The sequence below is a fragment of the Natrix helvetica genome (assembly GCF_964273705.1).
Source record: "Natrix helvetica genome assembly, chromosome: 6".
NCBI lineage: Eukaryota > Metazoa > Chordata > Lepidosauria > Squamata > Natricidae > Natrix > Natrix helvetica.
This window is the reverse complement of record NC_138553.1, coordinates 31,308,213-31,328,104: the sequence shown is the minus strand read 5'-3', so window position 1 is coordinate 31,328,104 and position 19,892 is coordinate 31,308,213. Positions and strand designations below refer to the sequence as shown.

The 19,892-nt window shown below is 38.7% G+C and overlaps 1 protein-coding gene across 5 annotated transcripts in view; it reads right to left on the bottom strand.

Moving 5' to 3' along the window:
* The window catches only part of TNRC6B (trinucleotide repeat containing adaptor 6B), a 142,941-nt gene extending 125,659 nt beyond the window's left edge, over window positions 1–17,282 (bottom strand). For 2 of the 5 annotated variants that reach the window (XM_081958132.1, XM_081958129.1), the window contains exons 1-3: window positions 16,323–17,282; window positions 10,801–10,873; window positions 9,216–9,301 (exon numbers count right to left, since the gene is read on the bottom strand). In XM_081958132.1, the coding sequence (XP_081814258.1) occupies window positions 9,216–9,260 (45 nt within the window). In that variant the 5' untranslated portion in view covers window positions 9,261–9,301; window positions 10,801–10,873; window positions 16,323–17,282. Of the gene's footprint in view, window positions 1–754; window positions 798–7,455; window positions 8,547–9,215; window positions 9,302–10,800; window positions 10,874–16,322 lie in introns of those variants that run through there. The other 3 variants (XM_081958127.1, XM_081958126.1, XM_081958128.1) reach the window with 3 other exon arrangements.
* Window positions 17,283–19,892: the final 2,610 nt, after the last annotated feature.

Here is a 19,892-nt window from a genome sequence, read left to right as displayed (position 1 = left end):
TTTTGTAACAGAAATTGAAATATCTTTTAATAGCATTTTGTTGGTGAGGCCCAAATATTTTTACATACCATACTGATGTTGCTCAAAGAAACTGGAATTGCCTGTAGACCTCAATGAAGATCTACTCCACTCCACATTTAACTAGATCTTAGCAAAATGTAAACACAGTTCTTAAGGGAAACAGAACTTTTCTAATTAAATCAATTAAATCAAACTAATATGGACACAAAGCATTGACAGTTTCTTAATAAAGCGCAGTAGTGTCGTTACTGACACATTTCTGAAGGGATGGAACAGCATAAAGGGAAAAATGATAACAATTTCCATCTTCTTTTTTTCAGGCACCAACAGCATTTTTAGGCATGATGGACATACGATCATCCAGATGGTTTTCATGGAACCCCATGAACACTTGCTGTATAGAACAAAACTGGCTTGAACCCTCGCTGTATAGAACTAAATTCACAAAGTTTTACCAATCCATTTTCATAAATGCAAATGAAGTAAATAAATCCCCAGTTAATTTTGCCAATGCAATTTTTAAATTACACACAATCTATAAATGGAAATAAAACTGTTAAGAAATACGTGTAAGAAGTGTCAGAGTAGTCAGATCTCTTGTAGACTGCTTAAGGAAGTGCAATTAAGTGTGAGAATTACTAGAAACCAGGAAGCAAACACACATTACAGTATTTCTTCAATTTCTGAACAATGAATGGCTTTAAAAATAGTCCCATTCTTAGCTATCACTTACAAAATTTCAGAGTTAATTGGGCTAATACTTCTCTCACTTCTTCATCTCCAAGTATTGACAGAATTCTCAAGACTCATAAAGAGCTATGCTTTGAAGTCTAAGTTGTTACTGGGCTTAGTGATAAGTCCTTATCTCCAGCAGACAAACATTATTTGGTTGTGTAACATAAGATGGCTAATTTTAAACTTCTCTCTTACAGAACAGATAGGAAAATAGTTTAAAATGTTAAAAGATTTACAAATACTAAAGCCCAATCTATTTGAATTCACTTTAAAAGTAAATTCCAACATTTAAGGAATTGGTATATATGCAAGTGCATAGAAAATATAAATATGTCTGGTACTTACTATGACAAGTATTATAAAAGTGCTAAAACCGCTAGACACTATATATAAATCATACCAAAACATACTCCAACAGTTTATCATCTGGGGTTTATAATATATTCAACACATAGAAAGATAAATGTTAAAAGGGAAGGACAAGAGGAAATATTCAATTAAATTAAGATAAGGATATAGCATTAAAATATTTGAATATAAATAGAACAAAACAGTCTGTCTGACTATCATATGAAAGAGCATTTGAGAAGGAAGGAGAGGCACAAGGAAAGAGAGCAGACAGGCAGAAACTTAATTAGAAGACTGACTCCTGCAGAGTAAATTGTTTCAGGGAGAGTATATAAAGAAAACAGGACATAAAGGAGCAAAATCAGTAATGTAGAAATGTTTTCATTTTAACAAATACTTTAATAAAATAGGTATGATTCTATTCAGATCCAAAATCCAAAATTTAATTTCAGGCAACTGTCTCTAAAAGCTGAATATTTATGAACATAACCTTTAATATTTTTCTCCTTAAATGCAAGGAAAGTATACTAAGTCACTATATACATATTTTAAGACAATTTTCTGAAGGGAGAGGAAGGAATGCAGTGAAATCATTCTAGAAATGCTTCCCTTTCCCACCTCCAAAGAGCCATTAATATCAATTGACCTATGTTATATATCCTATAGGTTAGTTTGCTTTTAAATGATATTTATTATATTTTAAATCCCAAATGCTTATCTATGTTTTTAAGTTGTTTTAGGAGGATTGTTATGTTGACAGATAATGTGTAAGAAATGCAGTATTAAAAACAAGAGTTGGAAGCCCATACATATCCCAGTGCTAAAGGTTTTATAATTTTATTCTTGAAGCTCATACTTGAACAAAGAACTACCGGAGTACACAAAGACTACTAAACCAATTAAACTATACAATGATGATATTTGATATGTATAAGATCAAGTATAACTGAAGCAAAAAATTAAGCCTCTGCAATTTTATTAGTCAATGCGAGTTTAAAAAACCTATACTAAAAAGCTAGTTAAATGCTTCAATGACCCTGCTAGTTATCTTCCCACCTCCCGTTTCAGGAAATACTTTTATGTTGTTCTTTGGTATAAATGTCCAAGATTTTCCTATCACAAGTTAAGAAATGATCTACTCATGTCTACATTTCAAAACACGATAGTATTTTATTTTTGAAATAAAAAGAATAGATTTGTGTATATTAGTCCTTAATAAGACCTTATGAGAATGAAAAAGCAGTTCACCTTTGCAATTTGATTGTATAATGAGCTATATGACTTGAAGTCTTTACTGTACTCAGCTAATATAATAAACTCTGATCAATTAACTATATCTTCAGAATTTTTAACTCTTCTACGGTCATGAACAGCAATATGTAGTGAAATGTAAACAGTCATATACAAGTATCCAGTGTCCAACCAATATTCCTCTCCAGGTTTTCTAGCCTTAAGTATCATGAAATGTGAATCTAAATATTGTTTATTAAATATTTTTATATCATACATTGATCTACTTTGAGATCAAATATAAAACTTGCACTATCTGGACTTCCGAACTGGAAATGTTATTGGTTTCTCTCCAGTAGAGTTGGATTCCTCTTAACTTGCATAGATACATTTCAGTACTTTTCTCAGCATGATTCATTCTATTGCCTTCTTCGAGGATATTATTTAACTGCCTTCTTTATCTGAGATAGAAATGGTCAACCCCAACATGAGGCATTATAGGAGTTATAGGGATGAGGGAAAGCAATTTTTTATACCAGTTTTACTGGAAATGGGGAAAAGTCCTTAAGCAAAATTAACACAATGTTCTTTGTATAAGTATTAGCTTTTTAAAGCAAAGTAATCTAAAATCAACAACAAACATAAATGGCATTGTTTTTAAGCCATTAATATATTTAAAAAATATTAAAAATATGCAATAAAGGGCAACATTTCATAGATTGGAGAAAGGATGATATGCAGTATGTAGAAAGCTAGTTACTATGTACAGATTTTTAAAGAATATAATGAACTGATTGGTAAAACAGATTTTGAACTTTATTTTTCTCTTCCCGCTATAATATGGCATTTAGGCAATGCAAATTAGTTTGCTTTTATTTTTCCAGGCTAAATGAAACAAATAATATTTGCACTATAGATGAGAGATATAAATAAATTCACTCCAGATTATCAAGAGGAAATTAAGCTCTAAAACTAAACTGGCTAGTTTGAAAATAAATATCTAGAAAATAAATATATATATTTCTAAACCAGAAGAATGTCTAAAATAGTTTGAAAAGTATTTCTATACTTTAAGCTGCTGCAATTCTACAATCAGTAAGAAGACAAGATAAATGATACATTTCTGGTCAGTCTCATCAGTGGTGCAGGAGGGAAGGAAAGCTGCATAAGTAACTTCCCCGACATCAGAGTTATTGTTATTAGTTATATTTTTAATCCCCAACTATCTATCTATGGTAAACTTAAGACAACAATCATACCTAATATACCTGAATCTTATTTTGCCCCCAACAACAGCCCCGTGAGATAGGCTGGGTTGGGAGAAAGAGGTTGGCCCAAGTTAACAAGATGGCTTTCATGCTTAGAGCTCAAGGGTCCCTGGTTTCTAGAGGTCACCAGTTTAACCACTGCGCTGAATTGGCTCTCCAATTGCAAAAGACAGAATCGATAAGCTTTGGATGTTCAGAATGCAGTCCTCACAAAAAATGATGATGTCAGGGAGAAATGACATTTATTTCAAATACTTTTATTCCACTTTAAGTTTGCTTAGCCTTGTTTCAAATTAGTTGCCATCATTCCTCCCTTAGTCTGACTATGCCAGCAGGGCTTTAGATATGTGGAAGTGTTCTAAGATTTATGAAAGGGTAGATAACACTACTCTGCCTGCCAAGTGTTTACCTCATTCATCTTAATAGCTTACACCTGACTTTAGTTAACCAAATTAATTCCAATGATATTCAGTTAATTGCCAAGAACTTCAAAACATGGCAACCCATATAGTGTAGCGTATAGCAATTATTTAACAGACCGTTGCTAGTAAAACTCTCCAAATAGGAGCTGGGAGTGGGGTGGGGGGAGAATTGAATCTTCTAATCAAGGTTGACTTCTGGGATCTACCTGGACAACTCCCTCCAGCTTTCTTAGCAACATTTTTGGAAGTGGTATGCTGTTGCCTTCTTCCAAGAGTCTGAGAGAAAACAAATAGCCCAATGTCAGCTGGTTTTGTGCCTAAGGTGTAATTAGAACTCATGGTCTCCCAGTTTCTAGCCTGACACTTTAACCATTACAGGAAACTATATCTTAGCAATACAGTACAAAAATCAAAAAGACTTGCAAAGATTTTGATGTACTGATGTACATGTCTTCTTTCAACTCCTTTAGTGGGATGGCTGGACAAATCAAGAAGCAAGGAGTTTGGGAAACAGAAAACTGTTATATGACAATTTGAAAAAAAAAGCTGCAAACAATTTGCTATGACAAAATGGCAGGAAAAAGAAATAGGTTCTAAATCTTGAGACAAATATACCTATGGTTAGTTTTTTAGACTCTACAAAAGGTGTTTTGCTTTGCCATTAAGGCTATTTTGTATCATTTTGAGATTATCCGTGTAGCTAGTCCTCAACTTACAATCACAATTGGGACAAGAATTTTGATTGCCAAGCAATGCAATGAAGTCATCACATGACTGGGCCCTATGTTACAACCATTTTATCGTGCTTCTTAAGTAAATCACAAGGTTGTTAAGCAAATCCAGCTTCAATTGATTTTGCTTTTCAGCTGGAAAGGCCACAAATTGTTATCATAGGACCACAAGACACTGCAACTGTCAAGCACCCAAATTGTGATTGTGTGTTTGTGTGTTGCTGCAGTTGTAACTTCGAGGATGGATCATAAATCACTTTTCTGAGGTTTTCATAACTTTGAACCATTGTGAAATGAACAGTTATAACTCAAGTTCTATCTATTGTGGCTTAGGTATAAATTTGATCTTTAGTATCTGACACTATGCTGTCCCTCATAAAATTTACTCCAGTTGGTGGACGGTAGGAAGGAATATCTTAATGAAAGATCAATGCTTTCTAGTTAGAAAATCATTACAGGTAGTCCTCGACTTACAACAGGGGTGGGTTTCTCCTGGTTCGCACCGGTACGCCAGAACCGGTTCATGAAATTTAGCGTACCTTTTGGAACCTGTTCGTCCGGTGGGACAGTACCGGAACGCTCCCTCCTGCCTGCCTCCCCTCGCTCGCTGCCCCTGCCCGGTCACTGCTCCATCTCTCTCTCTTCACGCTTCACCATGCTTGCAAAGCGTGACACGAGGGGCAGAAGCCCCCAAACCCAGCAGGGAGCCTAAACAAAGTAGGAGGTGGAGAGCTGGGTGGAGGAAGGGGGAAACCTTAGCGAGGGCTGCCTGCCGCCAACTTGACTTCACGCAGAGCGGGCTGCACAGGGTGCCATAAGGCAGGTTGATCAGGGTGGCGTGCTGCTGCAAGAAGCCGCGCTGCTACTGCTGGAGCTACAGTGCCCCGTTGGGTTTGGGGGACTTCTGCTCCTCGTGCCATGCTTTGCAGCCGCCAGAACCCTGCATGGATCTCTTTGGGGTGTGGGGCAACTTGGTTAAGGGAATCCCTCCCTCCCAGAACCAGGCTGCCCAACAGCACCCCAAAGAGGTCCGTGCAGAGCTCCGGCGGCTGCAAAGTGCGGCACGAGGGGCAGAAGTCCCCAAACTAGGGTTTCCCCCTTCCTCCGCCCAGCTTCCTGCCTCCTCTTTTGCTTAGGGGAATGGACCGCGCTGCCAAGGACAGGTACCGGGCGGGATGTCGGCAGCGTTGGGAGCCGGGCTGCGCACAGAGGAGTCAGAAGCCGGGGCACCCTGAAGCAGCACCAGCCAGCATGTTCCGCAAGAAGAGCCCCAAGGGCAAGGGCGGCAGCGCTGGGCCCTCCTCCTGTTTCAACACGCTACGCAGGGTGCGCTCCCTTGCTTTGACAGCCACCTCGTTTCCAATTGGGGTGGGGAGAAGAAATCCATCTTTTCTGTCCCTCTCCATGGATCCCTGCCGCAATTGGAAACGAGGGACTGTGAAAGACAAGGCAGCGCACCCTGCGTGGCTATTCAAACAGCAAAAGAAGCAACAGGAGAGGAATTCCACGCATGGCTTTTTAAACAGCCAAACTCCCCTCCTGTTCTTCAGGCAGGCCGGATCGGGAGCGCATGCCAGTCTGTTGCTGCTCCTGCCACCGCCGTTGTCGGCACAACTCCCATGAGGGGAAGAGAAAAAAATAATAAAAGGCTCCCGCGATGGAGCAACTCACCCCGCTGCCCCGCCCAGCAGAGCTTTAACCCCCCCCTCAGATCAGCTCTTCTTCGCCCACCAAAGCGCTGCCCCCGCTGTTGCCACACTCCCTCTGCGTGCCCAGCCAACGGCCTGAGGGGGAGCAAGTGATGGCAGTGTGGGCTGGCTAGCGGCGGCTACTGCTCCTTGGCTTGCTGTGGGTAGTGGGCAGTGCCCCGACTCCCACGCCGCCACCGTCACGTCACCTCAGCAGCAGAACCTCCTACTTGCAGAACTGAGGCGGGAAAGAAGATCGAAAGACGTGGAGCCAGATTCCTCCCTTTCCCCTGCCCCACAGCTTGCCTCCTTGGGTGGGACCAGGGCGCGCGCAGGGTGAGTGGAGTTTGCGACCAACTTTAAAGTGAATGGGGCTGTTTGTGACTAAATGGGACAGAGAACATAGAGGAATGCAAGGGAACCTGGGGGTAAACTAGTCCAACCCCTTCCCAAGCCAGGAGTCCTTCCTTCTCTTTGAGAGCTGTCAGTGGCAGACATGAGGGAAATGGTGTGAAAGAAAGAATAAGAAAGAATGAGAAAGAGAAAGAAAGTTATAGACAGACAAGAAAGAAGGAAGTAAGGAAGGGAAAGAAAGAAAATAAGTAGGGGAGAGACACACAAGAAAGGAGGGAGGGAGAGAGGGAGGGGGGAGAGAATTTATGATCACAATTGAGCCCAAAATTTTGTTGCTAAGCAAGAGCATTGCTAAGTGAGTTTCACATTTTCCAACTTGGCCACTCCTGCCTGGTCACATGACCGCCAAGCCACTCCTGCCTGGTCACATGACTGCCAAGCCACTCCCACAAAACAGGCCACACCTACAGAATAGGTTCTAAAAAAATTTTAAACCCATCACTGACTTACAACCATTTGTTTAGTGACTGTTTGAAGGTATAATGGTACTGAAAAAAATGGGCTAAATTCACTTCATAACTGTGTTGCTTAGCAATAGAAATTTTGGGATCAAACGTGATCGTAAGCTGAGGACTACCTGTATGAGAAAATATCTCACTTCAATGTTGTGCTAATGCACGTAGACAGTATCAACCCAATTGGATTAATGTTCTGAAATATAAAATACTTTAAATTAGCAATTGACCATAAACAATTGAATACACAAATATAACATTCTATACTTTAAGACAAGGCAATCTTAATGCCATAAAGAACTGTGCAATCCTTTTTATTCAATCTCTAAAATGAAGTTTGGAATCTCAACACAGCACTTTTCTGCAACACCTTAAAGTAGTTATTCATTATCCAAACACAATTTCAGATACTTGATAAGTACATCCCTCACGGTATTCCTAAAATTGAACATTCCTAGTTTCTTTTGTCATTCTTCCCAAGACTTAGTTTCTAGTTCCCTATTGTCCTTTTTTTGCTTCTATTCCAGTTCACCTTTTTTATTTTTCATATTATGTTATCTGAATAGTCAAAGCAGATATCATCAATGAAAACAGAGTGGAAGAATTGCTTTTTGTATTTGGAACATATATTTCTGTTAATGTGTTCTAAAACTAAATTTGCATTTTTAACAGCAACATCACAATACAGCTTGTGATCAACCATAATTCTAAAATCTTTTCCTCACAACTCTTTCAGTCAGATATGCCATTTTTATCTAGACATTAGACTGTCAATTTATCTTATACAATTTCATTATTTTCAAGCTATTACTGCAAGCAAGAGCATTTTGAACTGCATCTTTTCTAGAGTTTGATCTATCCTATTTCATTTTGAAATTAATCTGTAAATTGAAAAATTGATGTATGTTTTTTTCCATCACTTTGTCCAAACAATGAAGAATACTGAAGAATATCTGGATGAAGCCCCATGTTGGTCCAGTGTGATGAGGAATCACTGACAACCTTACGCAGCCTTAAAGTCAAATATTGTCCAACTTTTAAAATCGTATTTTTAAAAATAATTTAATTTTTTTTAAAAAAATCACAATAGTCAGACAATTGTGTATTGCGTCCTTGTAAATTATATGCTTCTTTCTTTCCCTTGTAAGTCAACATTAAAGTTTATGCATCCTCTTTTCCTCCCATCTGTCCTCCTTTCCAATGATCTGTGTAATCTTTTGCCTTTTCAAATATCCTATAACAGAAGATATAACAACCCTGAGTGAATTTAAAACTGAGTTCCTGCTCAGGACTTACTGGATCTAAACTAAATGCCTCCCTGACATATATATTGCTTATCAGAAAGTTGACTGTATTAATCATAAACACCAGAAGGAACAATGTTTTTAAAAAAGTTTTTTACAACAACAGAGCTTCTCTAGACTCCCTCTGTGTTTCAGTTTTCAACCTCCACTATATGAGGAGAGGGATAATACAGGCAAAAATAAGGAATGTATGTAATCTCCTGAAACCAGTCTTCACTATGCCAGTACAAGATTATTTTAGTAACATTTATTTTGTAGTACTAGGGCTGAAAACCTGTCAGGTAAATGACTGTTTAATTCATGTACTGCTGGCACCTAAACATGAGAAAATTGACTGCAAGAGAGGATAGATGGTTCATTTGCCAGTTATGTACAAGCATATAACCGAGCCCACATATAACTAATTATCTAATCAGAATATTATGGGATACTAACTTTTTCTGTAACTGTGCTAGTCTAGGTTAGATTCAATTGTATAAATTTTGTCTGCATCAGTGCATGGAATATTATTTGGAAACAAGTTGCAATCTGGAAATCAAATTCATATAAGAACAGTAAATAATGAAGTTACCACAAGCTCATTCTACTATTTCACTGACCTTGGAACTGCCTTCTTCCAAAATTTCTCCCTCATCGGTTTGCATGGGAACAGAATATGTGCAAAATTCTGCTGAAATATGAAATTCTGCCAAAGGAAAAGAATGGAAGGAAAATACATTAAAAATAAATTATATATTTATGAGTTGTACTGCATATTATAATACAGAAATACCATTAAAAATTCACACATGCTGGACAATCAGTGTATACCAGCTTTTTCATATGCTGGACAATCAGTGTATACCAGCACCTCATAGCAAAATAAAAGGCCATTCAGAGGGGGGAAGTGTTAATATGCACATATACAGAAATATTATGAAGAAATTTGGAAATGGGATGGAGACTATAAATATTCTAATTAAATTAATTCCTTAACAAATCTGTCACAATAATCATGAACCTATTTTATTTAGTCATTGATTTAACTAATTTGGAGGGAACTTTAATTTTTGTCATATAGATTATGGACTATGAACTCTATTTATAGAGATAAAAATGAAGTTATCAGACCCAAGAGACTTGAAAGGTACAGAATGTTAAATTATAAAATTCAAGAAACATCCTGTCCCTTTATTCTACGAACATCTAGCTTATTCACATTTACTTTGTTCCTAATGAAGTACATCCAGATCTTCCACTATGGATTAGTGAACAGACATAATATACGCCTTAATATATATTTGGTTTTTTGTGTGTATTTTTTGTTCTTAAATGTTTACAACTGTAAATGGCCCAGAGTTCCTGGGAGTTAGGCAGACTATAAATTTAATAAATCATCACTATGATTTTTAAATCTGCATTCTTACAAACAATAAAAAGTTGGCCAAGGAAGCCAAATTGAACAACCATAGTGACCTTAACACAGAAGAAGAAAATGTAACACAGCAAAATAAAGAAGGTATATACCATCTTTTTCTCTTTCCTTCATATTATAAGCAATATTATATCCAAAGCACCATTATGTCTAATTTAACTTTCATGAATCCTACAAAAACTATATGCTACTGCTATCATTGGATAATCTATATGTAATGCATAACATGGTAACAGATTTGGGGTATTTATAAGATAGAGTAACAGCAAGAAATCATATCGCTCTAAAAAGGCATATCCAACCTAGATTTTGGTCCCCTCTCCCTCCACTATCTTTCATTGTGTTGGATAGAATTGGAAAAAAATAAATTCTGTAATATATGGAAATATTTAAATTGCAAAAGAACTACTTGAGAAAAAGGATGACCTGATTCTCTAATGCCAGGTATGTTAATACTGTGCCATACTTTAACTATACCATTTCAGCTGTTGAGCAAAATAACTAGGAGAATTATTGTGTCATTGTAATATGTTAATACTGATCTGGAGATCTGTCTTAAATAAAAGCTTTTTATTCACTCAGTATAGCCAAATTTTAAAGGAATAGTATTTTATACCGACAAACAACTTTGCTGTGGAATTCTTTTAAATTATAATCAATATATTCAGGAAAAAGAAAAGATCAAATCTGAAATGACACAAAAATCAATGTTGCCTACATATTTTTCATATGTACAAGTTTATGCAGTTATATATTTCTATATAATTTACCTTGACAGCTTCTTAGGGCTATTGAAGCCCACTAGGACCTGTCCTGGCTACATTCAGTGCAAAAATCAAATTACTGTAGGAAGAAAAACAAAAAGAAACCAGCATTTTTCCATTGTTCATAACAAGGGAACAATTATTATATTATAATGACACTTCACCATTAATAATGTCACTTCAACTCAAAAAAAGCCTTTGAAATAACAAAGCAACATATTACTTTTATTTTGACAAATAGTATACATTTATCTCAAAGGTAACAGTAACACAATTCTTGATTTGGAAAAATAAGCATAGACATTTATGCACTACGTTACTATTTTATAAATTGCCATACAGATAACCCTTGACTTATAACTGTAATTGAGCCTAAACATTTGGTCATAAGGCATTGTGGTCACAAGTCAAGTCGCCATGTGATTGGACTTAATTTTACAACTGTTTTTACAACAGTTATTAAGTGAGTCAGGATGGTAATTAAGTGAATCACGTGACTGTATGCGCGAATCCAGCTTATCCAGTGGCATTTTTGCTCCAGAAAATGCCTCAAATGGTGCAAAAAGCAACCACATAACTGCTGTACACTGCAACCGATTGTGAATTCAAACAAGTTGCCAAGTGCCTGAAATGCAATCATGTGACTGCTTGGGTACAGCAGTCATAACTTTGAGGCAAGTCATATCTAACATTTTTCAAGTCAGTGGTAACTTTGAACAATCTTGATACATCTGGTTGTAGGTTGAGGACTATCTTGTACAATAATAAAGAGTCTGGCAGAATGGCTATTAAAAGCAGACGGCTCCATATATTGGAGAACTACGTTATATCCCATAGTAGAAAAGAAAGAATAAGCAAAACAATCTAAAGGTGCCAAGTAGCAAGCCATGATATTAACTATGAATGGCAGTTGGCAAAATGCCATTAATAAGAAGGATTAAATTGAAGTTCCTGTTCCAGAGATCAGAACTATTCAAGGCAGCCCTGAAAACCATTCAGAGTCTCAGTTGGTCTAGAATACAATGGCTCAGGCACTGATGGGTATGTTCATGAAACACCTCCACTTTGCGAGCTAGTAAAGGCTACCAGTATACTCCAAGTGCCGGACTATAAAGTCCTACATATCATATAGCCAGGTGATGTGAGGGACTGCCTATTTTCATAGTTTGTCTCTGGTTAACATGTAGTGGAAGAGGGGCCGCAGTAGCTCATGTGGTAAGATGCTGGCCTGCGCACCGCAGAGGTCGGCGGCTCGATTCCGGTGAGCAAACAAACCATGTAGGGGCAACCGTGTAGGGGAAAAAAATGAGCCTCCCCCGATTGCCTACTGGCATTCAGGCATCCTGCGGGTAGAGATAACACCGCCCAAAAAATTCCTTTCACAGAGGCAGCCAACCACTTCGGTGATCCCTGGCTAACACGTGCCATATGCTTTTAAAAAATGTAGTGGAAGAAAACATGCTCAGGGTACCCTTGATCAAGTATTGCCATCTAGGAAGTATGCTTTATCTGTCATAGTGCTTATGCTTTGAAACAAGATTCTCCACTGAAATCCATGTGATTGCCATTCCCTAAGGCCCTAAAGACTTGTTTTCCCAGATCTCGGGTTAGGGTGAATTTGACTCGATCCCCAATTTCTTTCGTGTTGCATTTTCATTGTTGATAATATTATGAGTTGCTCATAGTCTGCTTGAAGTTGGGCAGAACCTAAACTAATCAAAATCAAAATCTAATCAATCAGTAATTAAGTATGTCACAAATAAAAGAAAAAGCTGATCCATTTCAGTAATTACAGCAGAAATCAGAATACAGAAATAACCTTCTTAGACCAGTCAAATACACCTTTAATTTCTATGCTGCCCACCTTGCTGAGGCCTGTTGTATAGACTGTTGTATAGTTAACAGTACTGTTAAAACACAGCTGTACTCGAGGGCACCGTGATTTAACAAGCGTGATATTTAATCTTATTTACTTTCATGTCTACAATATACTGTTTAATGTAAAACACATCATATAATTGCAATAGCTTACTACTGCACAGGTGTCAGTCCAAGGGCTAGATAAAGCCCTCCAAAAGCAGTTATTAAGGATCTTTAAACATTGCTGCCAAATTGTGGCTTTTGGTATGAAATGGAGGATTATTAATACAAGTAAAATATTCACATTAAACACATTCATTTAATCTTACATTTAATACAATACAATACAATAGTAGAGTTGGAAGGGACCTTGGAGGTCTTCTAGTCCAACCCCCTGCCTAGGCAGGAAACCCTATACCATTTCAGACAGATGGCTATCCAACATCTTCTTAAAGACTTCCAGTGTTGGGGCATTCACAACTTCTGCAGGCAAGTTGTTCCACTGATTAATTGTTCTAACTGTCAGGAAGTGTCTCCTCAGTTCTAAGTTGCTTCTCTCCTTGATTAGTTTCCACCCATTGCTTCTTGTTCTACCCTCAGGTGCCTTGGAGAATAGTTTGACTCCCTCTTCTTTCTGGCAACCCCTGAGATATTGGAACACTGCTATCATGTCTCCCCTAGGTTCAAATTTAATTTGAACCCAATACAATGTCCAGTCTATTTGATGTGTGTGTGTGTGGCGGAGGGGGGGGGGGGAGGATAGAGAATGAGAAATCCTTGGCAAATCAATCAAAAGACAACTATTTTGCCACCAATGCAGTCACACTCCCTTTGCACAGCAAGGGAACACAAGCATGAATTAAGCAAAACTGAGAGGCTACCACATGTAGACACAGCCAGTAATTCTGTGGAAAATCCTTATATCCTAGTAATGCCACAGTAAAACTTCCCTTAGAGAGACTAATTCTATCAATTAAAACCTATCCAAAAGCATTTGCAAAATTTCCTTTTCCTAAATAACTGAAAATATGTAAACACAGCATAGGAAATGCATGTACTTATAGATGTTGACAAAATCATATTAGATAACAAGAAATGTATCCTATATGTATCTTAATTAGTATAACAGGAATTTAACTAAGATTTTTTCAAAAGAAACTATTAATTTCATAATTTGGTATATTCCTGTAAAACAAAACTTGAATAAATCAATCATCTAAACTAAATTGTTTACCTGCATTAAAATCCTGATGGTCTCATCAACAGCAGCTTTAATTATCTATAGATTTTATATAATCAGTTTAAGCATTTAAGTTTAACTACAAATTCAATATTAGATAGCACATTATTGTCTTTGCTTTACATTCAAAATAATATATATATCTGTAGTATATTATACTACAGATTCATAAGCTTTTCTAAGTCAGCGAAGGCTACTCTAAACATTTTATAATTTATACATTACAAGACAAAGTTTAGGACTGGGATAACTAATGTTTCCTTTGTATATGAAATCCATTGCGATATTTATGAGCATTTTAGTTTTTAATCATCAGGTAACTTAGAAATAGTTCAAATTAAACATCTTTTTGCAGAAACCTGTCATCCCACAGAATGCCTCCAAATCCAGGAAAGCCATATGGATGCTGAAAAAGTAAAATGATGGGTATCTGTGGAGATCAGCAATTCTTGGTGAAAATCTCACTTTTCTCCAACAAAAAGAAAAACACTATTGTTGCTGCTTGGGAAGAAGGGTAAATTGGGATGGTATCAGGGCAACTAGGGACAGCTGGGAAGTATGCAGTAGGAGGAAGCAGCATGACATAACCAGACACACAAAGAATAAGAAAAATGGGATTTGGATAGGCAGTGTTGCACAGAACAAGTTGATATAGCAAAAACTGTGCAACCGCAATGTGAACCAATTAAAAACAAGGGAAACAGAGACGATCCCAAATAAAGAGAAATAACTAGTTTCAAAGAAGAGTATTTGTATTTTGAGACACCTTTCTTAATTTCTACTTGATTCATAAGCAAGTTGCTTATTTTAACCAAACTTTTCCATCTTTTAAAAAACTGTTTGCATTTCAGAAATAGTTTAAAAGGTATTCTCTGCCACAGTGGTTCAAATTATTTGTTATATGACTAAAAGACAATTATCAAATTCTCTAACAGATAACATGAATGCAAAGCAACACAGGAGAGCAGGATCCAATTAAGTGAATGTGTATTATTTCTACAATCTTTCACTCCATATTTAGCAATAATTAAGGGATGATTATCCCTAAAAGTTGACATCAATTTTAATCCTTGCTAGCATACAAATACTAGTTTGCATTCTGCCTTGCAGGGAACTTTGCTAATATTAAATGTTCTTCCAAACGCAACCTGACTTCAACGAGAAGTGAATCTTCCCCTTAATTTTTTAAATGCTAGCCAATGCAACCACTAATTTCTTAATTACACCTTCATACTAGTTGATTATTACATTGATAAGGCGCAGCACCATTCTATGGATCATAAAGGGAAAGGAGCACCTAAAGCTGTACTTTTCCTGCATGGCAGGTAGTAAACATTTAACACCATCAGAAGGAACTCATCATACGTTTGTTACACCATTTTTTTAAACCATCCCATCCTCTCTGTATGTTGATCCAGCGTGAGTCTATTGTCTTATATTTAAATGAATTTATGACTTTCATTTGGGCTCTTCCGTGTCTTATTAGTATAACTGAGAGAAACATGGTCCCTTCAGTTCCAATCTTTCTTAGCCGGAGCAAGGTAATGCTCTAAAACCAGCGACACTAGAGGCAGCGGGAGTCCCGTTGATGGAAGAGGGGGGGAAGTAGGAAACAGAAAGCCAGCCAGGCGATGACACTTATTTATATCTTTTAGGATCGTTTTTCACGCTGTATTTAAAGCACCCGGAGCTGCTACAACCAACGCTGCTATAAATAAGACTTTACACCAACGTTCAGGGTAGTCCGGCTGGCTTCGGAAGCAGCTCCCGGACTTCACCGAGAGCAAATACGTGCAAAGTTGGGCTCCAAGAAGCGGACGAGACCCGAAAAGGAGCCGGTAGGTTGCCGACGATTTTGCAAACCTCTCGCTCCTTTCACTCCTCCTCCAAGCGGGGAAGTCATTCAATGTGCTACGGACATCGCATTCCTGGGTTCTGGAGGAAACTTTCCCTCCAAGGGATTGAGACTCAATTCAGCCCGCAAAAAAAGGTGTCGCTAAGGGGAGGGGGGAGGGGAACCGTTCCTTTAAGTACTCGACGATCTACTACGAATACCCTCGGATTAGCCGTCAGTGCGCAGGCGCAGCTGCGGAAACGCCTCTAGCCCCCCCTCCCCCCCCCGCAGTAGCCAAATAGCTCCGATCGAGGGAAGCTTTTCTGCAGCTTACAGACCCTAAATAAGACAGAAACCCCCTCTCCTGTTATGAGGGGGGGGGGAAACCCTACTGAAAAATACGACTGGCGACTGAGTAGAAGGGAGGGGAGGTGAAAGCGAGGCAGCCGTTGGGTTTCCCTTCAGGATTTATGATCGTTCCCGGCGGAATGGCGAGGATGCCGTGGGAAAGGCTCCACGGCGTTACCTCAAGACGCCCCGGGCTACTGAAACCGAGCACGGACCCGCATCCCCGAGGCCTGCGTCGCCACTCACCCACAAGAAGCCACGATCGTCGCCTCTCCGTTCGCTGCGGTGCAGCCGCGAAGCCCACAGTCGCCTCCTCCTCGGCGCGTCTGCAGGAGCCGCTTTACCCGCTTATCTTAAGATCCAAACAAATGGCAGGGGGAGGAGGGAAACACCGCCTCCAAAAAATAAACTTTCCTCGTCGCCGCCGTCTCACTCCCTGGAGAAGCACGAACCCAAACACATAGAGGCCCGCCTTCCGAACCGCCTATTGGTAGCCCTGCAATAACGCTCGAGCCCATTGGTTTCGTTTTCTGGCTGTCTTTAATACGACCTTCCCTTTCTCCCGCCTCTCCCTCTTTTCCATTGGCTGACTGCCTAACTATCCCACGATACAATGGTTAAAAGTTTGTGTCTATCAATCTTAACTCCGCCTTCTAAGCTTGTGATGATAATTGGACGGTGTGTAAACCATCCGGTGTCTTATTGGCGAAGCCAACTACGTATACTACTTTAAACTTGAACCTTTCTTCTTTTTTTCTCCTGGCTTTTCTCTAATTCGCTAAAACTACAGCCCGTCAAGTGAAACTGCATATTGTCCCACCCATTTGATTCTTAAGCCGAAATGATTGGTTATATATTTCGTCACCACAACTAATGCACAGCTCTCATGGAAGCCGCTATAAAATGAGAAAAAGGACATTCAGCGCGCCTAGGCCGTGTGCTTTTATGGCTTACACATTTGGAACTGTTTGGCTTTTGGCGTTCCCTATGGCGTTCATAGACATCATAGCTTGTATCGTGGCTTGTATGCGTCCACCCATTAATCACTTGAAAATGGTTAAGATAATGGAAATGCCACCATGATGCTCCTGCGTTCAAAGGTTAGAATGGCATCGTTCTTTAGGCGTAAAGTAAAGCAGTAGCGCTATCACTTGCTTCCTAACGGGAATTACGCTGAATCCACAGTAAAAGGCAATTATTCCGTATCGCGTTTTCTTCGCTCAAATTGCTAATAAAAAAAAAAGACGCCCTCCAATACTTTCTTTCGCCTTCCAGTCAGTCTTGCGCAGGCGCAGTGCCAAGCGCTCTGCGCAGCTGTGGGACCACGTGGGGGTTTGTTGCTGATCCGGCACGTGTCCTCGGGCAGCCTCCGCGTGACTATGACAGCAGGAGCCCTTCAGGGCGACGCTGCTCTCGGTATAAGCCTGAGTGGCGGGAGTCCTCTCGCGCCCCCACCTCGTTTGGATTTAGTTCGTGAGGTCGAGAAAGGCTGTTGGTGCCGCCGTGACAAGTTTTAGGGCAGAGGTGAGGGGCGGGGGGCGGTTAGCAGAACAGACAGGAGGGGAGCGCAAGTGCAGCAGAGCTGGATTGTTTCCTTTGGAAAAAAGCCAAGGGACAATTAAGTGTCTCCCCTGCTTCGTGTTCTGAGTTAGCAACCCAAACCATAAACTTCCCCAGCGGATGCATTCAGGTAGCACTAAAGGTAAAACCCTTCTGGAGTTGAGCTCTGCTTCTAGTGACTTGGGCAGATCTGAGTATTCCCAAAGAGACGGCACTGGAACGGCTATGTTCAAGGAAGATTCCATGAAATCCCAAGAATTTAAGCAAAATGAAAATTAGGAAACCAGTACCCAAAAGAAGCTTAGCAATTGTCATTTAAAAAAAATAAGCCTTATATATAGAAACGCGGGGGGGACGTGGTGGCTCAGTGGCTAAGACGCTGAGCTTGTCGATCCGAAAGGTCGGCAGTTCGATGGTTAGCACCGCATAACGGAGTGAGCTTCCGTTACTTGTCCCAGCTTCTGCCAATGTTCGAAAGCACCTAAAATGCAAATAGAAAAATAGAGACCACCTTTGGTGGGAAGGTTAACAGATTCTGCACGTTTAGTCATGCCGGCTATATGACCACGGAGACGTCTTTGGACAGCGCTGGCTCCTCGGCTCTGAAACGGAGATGAGCACCGCCCCCTAGAGTCGGGAACGACTAGCACATATGTGCGAGAGGAAGCTTTACCTATAGAAACAATGTTCAAATAGAACTGTATAAACCCCCCCCCCCCGGCCCAAATATATTTTATTGCTGAATCCCCACTGATGAGTTGGTGGTTCTTTTTTCCCCATGTGTCCCTTGTTTTTGTAATTGCCAGTTTTGGTCTATTTTTCATGGTGTGAGAATTCTCATAGATGTCAGCCTGGAAGTGATTTGTCAATGCCTTCTTTCAGGAAGGCTTTTAATTTGTCATTCTAGTTTATAGATTTTAGGCTTTCTGATGGTTTCTCATTTACTAGTCAGGTTGCTTTCTGTTTAAATGTTTCTGGATTAGCCAAGGTTGTCCAAGTGCTGTTTAGCCTCACAAAAATAAATAGGATCAATGTTTAATATGCAATGTAAATGCATCTGGTAGGGTTTTACCAGGCTTTGAAGCATGTTTTTATTCACGCCCATTAGCTCAGATCCAAAAAGTTGTTGAGAGAAGACCCACTGAAATCAGTCCTATTTCAGCTAATAACTAAACTTTAATTTGCTTCAGGAGTTGTATTCTATTATATACAATATGTTGAAATCCAAATAAATTGTTACCACCAAAAAAAAAATGATGCAGCCATTCAGTACTGTTATCTAGCAGGCATCATGTTGCAATGGCTATGCTACATAATTCTTCATAGATCCTCCTGATTTGTCAATGGCCAAATTGGCCAAATTTAACATGAAGCACCAGTTTCCATAATGCATGATTAATACCGTAGTTTCTTATTGTTAAGTTTCAAGTGTGTACATGGCATTCATTCAGTATCTAATCTTTATTATGGTCACAGACCAACACAAAAAAATTACATGACATAAGAATATAGTTTCCTAACACTTATAAATTTCCTCTCCTCAAAAGAATCCTTGTGCCTTTTATTTAAAGATGGAACAAAATATATAAATCTTATGTTTATATAGCATTTGCTTTTACTTTGAAATATTAGCAATTTAGATTTGAAGATTGCTATAAGATAATGCTTATCAAACATTAGAAGAGACAACAAGAGATGTGAAGTTTACCGCTGAAATCCTTTTTTAAAAAATTTTTGCAAGTAGGTCAAAATATTTACATAGTCTGTTAAAAGAAAATTTTCATTACTTGCAAAAATATTTTTTCATTCTTGATGGCAATCATTCAGTTTAAATGTAATGTTAATTATTTACTGTAGCCTGAATGTATACATTCTTACATTTTGTTATTATGGCTTAATTGAGGCTGATATGTTTAAATTATTGAACTGTGAAACATTTGAAACACTATATTATTTGCTTAAAATCTCATCTATTTGTAAGCAATTAAGCAAATGTCATTGAAGCTCCCATTACTAGAGTCTGACATTGCATCCAGAAACCATAATCAGATATGGTGAGCTCATCTCTAATATTCCTTCAGTTCCTGCTTCATTTCTTTTATTTGTTAAAACTAAAATGTAATACTCATCTTTCCTTTAGGAGCTGAAGATGTCCTGCAATATTTTCCCTTAAGTACAAGCCTATAAAGTAGATTGATCTGGGAGAGTAAGATTGTGGAGAAGTTTAGAAATGCACAGAGGTAGGAGTAAACACTA